The sequence below is a fragment of the Plecotus auritus genome (genome assembly GCF_963455305.1).
Source record: "Plecotus auritus genome assembly, chromosome: X".
Taxonomy (NCBI): Eukaryota; Metazoa; Chordata; class Mammalia; order Chiroptera; family Vespertilionidae; genus Plecotus; species Plecotus auritus.
Window position 1 is genome coordinate 131,508,567 of NC_137784.1, and position 6,079 is coordinate 131,514,645.

At 59.2% G+C, this 6,079-nt stretch overlaps 1 protein-coding gene across 3 annotated transcripts; it reads right to left on the reverse strand.

The window, feature by feature from the left end:
• Nucleotides 1–674: 674 nt before the first annotated feature.
• LOC308239805 (paraneoplastic antigen Ma6E-like) lies at nucleotides 675–5,578 on the reverse strand. Of its 3 annotated transcripts, none has more exons than XM_080652648.1 (2): nucleotides 5,178–5,578; nucleotides 675–4,582 (listed from the first exon to the last, which is right to left on the reverse strand). In XM_080652648.1, exon 2 carries the CDS (start codon nucleotides 4,508–4,510, stop codon nucleotides 1,985–1,987), a length of 2,526 nt encoding a protein of 841 aa, XP_080508774.1. In that variant the 5' UTR covers nucleotides 4,511–4,582; nucleotides 5,178–5,578; the 3' UTR covers nucleotides 675–1,984. The 3 variants fall into 3 exon arrangements, with proteins under 3 accessions (XP_080508774.1, XP_080508775.1, XP_080508776.1); XM_080652649.1 differs by having other exon boundaries at nucleotides 5,121–5,578; XM_080652650.1 differs by lacking the exon at nucleotides 5,178–5,578 and adding an exon at nucleotides 4,704–4,904.
• Between the last annotated feature and the right edge of the window lie 501 nt (nucleotides 5,579–6,079).

Below are 6,079 nucleotides of genomic sequence, written 5' to 3' on the forward strand. Positions count from 1 at the left end.
TCTGTCTGCCTCCCAAAGACTTGGAATCAGTTCAATGACCTATGGAGGGCTGTCCTCAATTTGTAGTGGGCTTGTGGTCCCCGGGGGTGAAAGGGCAGGACCCAGGAGTGATAAAACCACCTTAGTCTCTCTTCCCCACTGGCAAGGGATAAGCCCTGTGAAACCCACCTGGCTGCTCTCCATCCCTCCAGTATCTCTCAATGGCTATACCAACACTGGCCAATTGTCAGCTGCCAGGGTTAGGCGGATCACAGAGGGGTGGGCAGTCACCCCACCTCACCCCAGAGTCCTGCACTGAGCTTCTGGCAGGGGCATCTGACCTCACTCCCAGGGCTTTCTATGGCCCACTGGTCTCTGGGACTACACAGGTGACTTCCCTGACCCCGAGTCCCTACAACGCTGCCAGAGAACCCCAGGGCCTTCAATCCTGCCTGCTGTCCAGCCCCCTATCTTCAATGTTTAACCCAATTATTGCTAGGGGATCCCAGAGTTTCCTGCAGAACCAACCAGCCATTGTTTGTGCCAGCTACGCCATCCAGCCCAGAGGATTTCACAGCCCCCATGGACCATGCCCCTACCCTACCCCAATGCTGACTTGGAGTCCCAGAACATTGTTCTTCCCCAACCCTGTTCCCAGCAGACCCTTCCTCAATTGCCCACAGCAGAGGCGAAACTCAGCTGAAACATTCAATGATGTTTATTGAAGAGAAACATTTATTGAATCCATTGAAGAAAGGGAATGACAACACAGAGAGGAGCTTCTAATGGCCAATAGAGCCCACAGGTCACATCCCCTTCTCCTGGGGTCCCTAACGAGGTGCCTTAAATGTCCCCCACACTGTGGCCCTCCCTCCATAGCCCCTCCCTGAGGGCCCTTTGATTGGACTTTGTAGGACCATGGACACAGGTCATGTCCACGCACTGCAAGGCTCCCCTCCCCCTCTGGACGACATGTTGGGACCTGGCCCTGCCCTATGGCCTGCATTGAGCAGACACAAGATACTGGAAAACACAGCAGGGGACACTCCAGCATGCTGAGGAAACTGAGTCACAGGGAACAACAGGGTGACATCAGAGCACAGTCCCCATGGAGCCTCCAGCAGCCGCCTTCTGTCCCTGGTCTATTTTTTCCCACCAGAGGTCACTGGGTGAGCGCCAGACGCGCCCTGGTCCGCCCTTCTCATCCGTTCTTCTGGGCCCGGGCTCGGGGTCTCCATCGGGGTGGGAGTGGTGGTGGGGAACTGCTCAGAGAAGAACACACACATCTCTACAAGCACAAGCAGCGGTTGGCCTAAATCTACACCGAGAAAGCAGAGGCTGAGCTCACAACACTGGACGAGAGCTGGCAGAGCCTTGGCTGGCAGTGGGGCTCACAGCACGTGCCGGGGCTGAGAGGTGGCTGCCCCGGGGGGGTAGGCCAGGACACCCACCTGGGTTCACACACACCAGGTGGTACTGCACAGGCACCATGGCCTGTGTGTGTGTGTGGGGGGGGTGATTACTTGACACGTGGGTCACTATGGGGCTATAGAGAAATGAGTTGGGGGCTTCCCAGGGGATGGAGGATGGGGGTCCCCAAGAGTGGCACCCCTGTGATGGGCTCTAACGTCTCCCAGTTCCACGCGGGTGGCAGATGTCTTCAGGTGCCCCTCTCCTAGGCTGAGATGGGCTGCTCAGCGGTGCTCCCAGGCCAGCTGCCCAAGTTGGCAGGGGCTGGGGCTGGGGCTGGGGCTGAGGCCAGATGTGGCGCTACCATGTGTGGGAACCTCTCCCCATCCCATTGGGTGTCGAACATGGTCATCTTGGTGACTTGGAAGGGCTGATGGTGTGGTCAGGGCCCCTTGGGAGTAGCGGGGGGCCAGGGAACCAGGGGGCAGGGCAGACCCTTCCCTGGGCTCTGCTCCCCATGTGGGGTGAGGTGGCTTTCCCCTGCCTCCAGGGCTCTGCTGCTCCAGAGAACAGGAGGCCACTGGGCCCTCCAAGCTTACTTGAAGGAGGGCTCGGGGGGACTCATCTCCCCAGACCCATCCTCACTTCCTGACTCCTCCGGTAAGAGAATGAGCCCCTCCTCATGGGGCTCCTCGGCCTCCTCATCTTCTTCCTGGAGCAGGCCCACTGGGTCATAGCCAGGACCTCCTGAGCCCACCCCAAAAGCAATGCCCATGTGGGCAAGGGAGGGCCCTGCCTGACCTAGACCTGCAGGAGCCAGAGCATACTCATCTCCCTGAACGGCAGGGGAGGCCTTGGTGGTGTCCTCAGGGGCAGGGTCTGCCCTGGTAGCATCACTGGTTTCAGTAGCAGCCTCATCAGGATCGGCAGTGGCAGGACCCACCTCAATGGCCACTGCATCTTCCTCAGAAATGGCAGCCAGGGCGGCATCTTCATTGGCTGTGGGGGCCTGGCCAACATCTTCATTGGCTAGAGCATCCTGAGCTGCATCTTCATTGGCTGGGGCGGCCTGGCCAACATTTTCATGGGCTGGAGAGGCCTGGACAGCATCTTCGTGGGTTGTAGCGGTCTGGGCTGCATCTTCATGGCTTGTAGCGGTCTGGGCTCTATCTTCATGGGCCGGGGCGACCTGGCCAACATCTTCATGGGCTGGGGCAGCCTGGGCAGCACCTTCACAGGCTAGGGTGGCCCGGGCAGCAGCCAGTTCTCTAATGTCCACCCAGACCGGTTCTTCCACTTGAAACTGCTGTTTCATAGTCGGAGTGGCCTCACATGCCTCTGACTCCCGAATAAGCCGAAGCATCTCCAGGAAGCCAGGTGGTTTCCCCTCCAGGTGCATCCTCTTCAGCTTGTTCTGGAGCTTCTCATTGGGGCGGCCCCGCATCAGCACCTGCTCGTTCCGTACCTCATCTGCCAAGCCTGGGTGGATGGCCCCCTTCTCCATGGCCGCGTGCAGCAGGTCTTCCAGGCGAATCACATAAGCAAAGAGAGTCTCCTGGGGCTGCTGAGCACAAGTCACAAACTTCAGCCTCATGACCGCCTGGGTGTCCTTGTTTCTAAACACCTGAGCCAGCGCTGTCAGGCAGTCCTGAGCAGAGATGGCAGGGTTTTCATTCAGGAAGCCGTACATGAAATTCTGTGCGGGCCCGTGCAGGCTCTCCACCAGCCTCCTCCGCCGCTCCCTTTCTGATATGTGGCGCCACAGGTACAGCATGTCGTTGGCGTGGTCCAGCCAGCTCTCAAAGGACTCATTCTTGTGACCTGGCTGATCGTTCCCAGAAAAGTCTCTCAGTTCCTGGTAGGCCATATTTTCCAGCAGAGGCTTCAGGGCCTGATTCCATTGCTGGATCCAGGCTTCTTCCTCAGCTGCATCTCCTGCCTCGGCTGCATCTCCTGCCTCGGCTGCATCTCCTGCCTCAGCTGCATCTCCTGCCTCAGCTGCATCTCCTGCCTCAGCTGCAGCTCCTGCCTCAGCTGCAGCTCCTGCCTCACCTGCAGCTAATTCTTCACCTGGAGCTTCTAACACATCTTCAGCTTCTGCCTCACCTGCTGACTTTGCCTCACCTTCAGCTCCTGCTGTCCCTGCAGCTTCTTGCTCACCTGCAATTCCTGCCACATCTGCAGCTCCTTCCTCATCTGCAGCTCCTGCCTCAGCTGCAACTCCCTTCTCACATGGGCCTCCTGCCTCACCTGCAGATGCTGTGACGTCTGCAGCTCCTGCCACATCTGCAGTTTCCACCGCATCTGCAGCTGCTGGCTCGCCTGCAGCTCCTGCCTCACCCGCACCTCCGGCCAGATCTACAGTCTCCTCCTCACCTGCAGCTCCTGCCACATCTGGAGTTCCTGTCTCGCCTAGAGCTCCTGCCTCACCTGTATCTCCAGTCACGCCTGAAGCTTCTTTCTCACCTGGAGCTTCTGCCACATCTTCAGCTGAGGCCACAGCTGCAGCTCCTTCCTCCCCTGCAACTCCCTTCTCACCGGAGGCCCCTGCCTCATCTGCAGATCCTGTCCTATCTGGAGAACTTGCCACACCTGGAGCCCCTGCTGCCCCTGCCGATCCTGCCTCACCTGGAACTCGCACCCTATCTTCAGCTCCTTCCTCACCTGCAGCTCCTGCCACATCTGCAGCTCCCTCCTCACCCAGGGCTCCTGCTTCACCTGCAGCTCCAACCCCCTGTGGGGCTCCTGCCTCACCAGCGGCGGGGCCAGCCACTGCTTGCCTCTGGGGCTGTGCAGGAAAATTGGGTCTATCCTGTGACTCAGAGTCAAAGGCCTGAGGCAGGAAGATCACAGTCCAGTCCTCTTGCTTGCCTGGTATGTGTCGGGGGATCAGACTTCGGTTTAAATTGTCAGCAAACTCAACCAAGGCGACCCTGCACCCTAGCTCCCTTCTGAAGACATTGCCCAGCACTCGGTACCTGCCCAGGGGCCACAGGGCATCCTGCAGGGCCTCCTGGAAGTCCTCCTCCTCGCAGTCGTCAGGGATGCCCAGGATGAGCACGGCGCGCTGTGAGTTCACGCCCATCCAGCCGCACCAGTCCCGCAGCATCGTCAGCGCCATCTCCCAGACGTGGGGGGAGCAGGCGCGAGAGGAAAGGGGTGCGCAGACTGTCGCAGTCTCTGCTGGGGCGGTCTGGGAATGCAAAAGAGGGGGGGAGAGGAATGTTGGTGCCACACAGCCCACCCCACTGCCTCCCAGTCCAGTTCGCGCCCCCACCCCCCACTGCCGCGTAATTCCCCACTGCACCTCTCACCTCCGCAGCGAGAAGACCCCCTTTGGTCTGGCCTTAAACCCCTGATCCGGCCCCAGCAACTGGAGCCCCTCCTTCCATCATCTGCAAACCCGCAGCCAGGAGCCCTACCCTTCCATCATCTGCAAACCCCACAGCCAGGAGTGCTCCCACCCTCTCTTTCCTAGAGCGGGGCTAGAGCTCTTGCGCTCCCTACTCTGACTCAGGCAACCTGTAAACCCACTGCCGCAACCCCCGCAGCCAAGTCCAGAGCCCCTCCCCCACCCGCCAGAACCGGCCCCTCCGCAGCCTGGAGCCCTCTCCTCCCCAGACCCCTGCAGTCCGGTATCCCACCTCCCATCCCCTCCCCATCGGCACTCGCCCAGAGACCCCCCTCCGCCCGCACTGCCTTCCCAGCCCAGGCTGAGATTCGACCCCTACCCAGGGCGCTGGCCCGCGGTAATTCTGGGGTCCAGACCCAGCGAAGTCCCCAGTCACCTGCTGAGTCTCTCCGCCTCTGAAAGCGCTGCCGCGGTGGTGGGGGGGTGGCGGGGGGAGTACCGCCTGCGGGCTGCGGAGCCCACTGCGGATGCCACCGCAGAGCCCTGAAGCCAGAGAGTCAGAAGATCGTGGCCTAGGGCTGCGCAGTCCAGGGGTCTCCCGCGTAGCTCCCTCGGAGTTAAGGCCAGGTGGGCTTCCCGGGGCTTCTAGAAGCCCCGGGTAGATGAGGCAGACAGATCTCTGCGTTTGGGTGCAGAGCAAATGACTGGATCCGGAGAGCACGTGAGGAGGCGTCAGTGTTGCCCTGGCAATGGATTCATGAGGCAAGGCCTGGAGCCTACACCCATTGGCCCTCCAGCCACAAAATGGCCTCCATCAATAACTGCAGCAAATATGGGGGTGCAGTGGGGGCTGAAAACCAGGAGGCAGGGGCCAGAGGAACCTAAGAACAGGTCCCCGATGCCCCTCTGCACTCACAGCCTGCCCTCATTAAGCCTGGAATCTCCACAAGAGACGCAGGCTAGCTGTTCCCATGCCAGCAGCCTCATCACACCTCTCTACACTGTGAAGCTAGCTCTTAACCAGGCAGGCAGCCATTGCAGTGGAAGGTCTGTGGGCTTGTGTGAGCCCAACACAGAAGCCATACAAGTCACTGAACATCTGTGCTCTGCACCTGTGAATAGACAATAGAAAAACTTTTCTTACCATACGTTGCTAGATTTGACTGGCTGATAGGTAAAGATTTTTGCTAACTATTCATGAGGGACATTTTCCTATAATTTTCTCTTTTTTCTTAACCATCACTTTTTAAATCAAGATTTATTTCCAGGTTTATCCTAGCTTCGCAAAATGAATTAGGAATTGTTCCCTGCTCCCCTGTTTCCTGAAAGTGTGTGAGA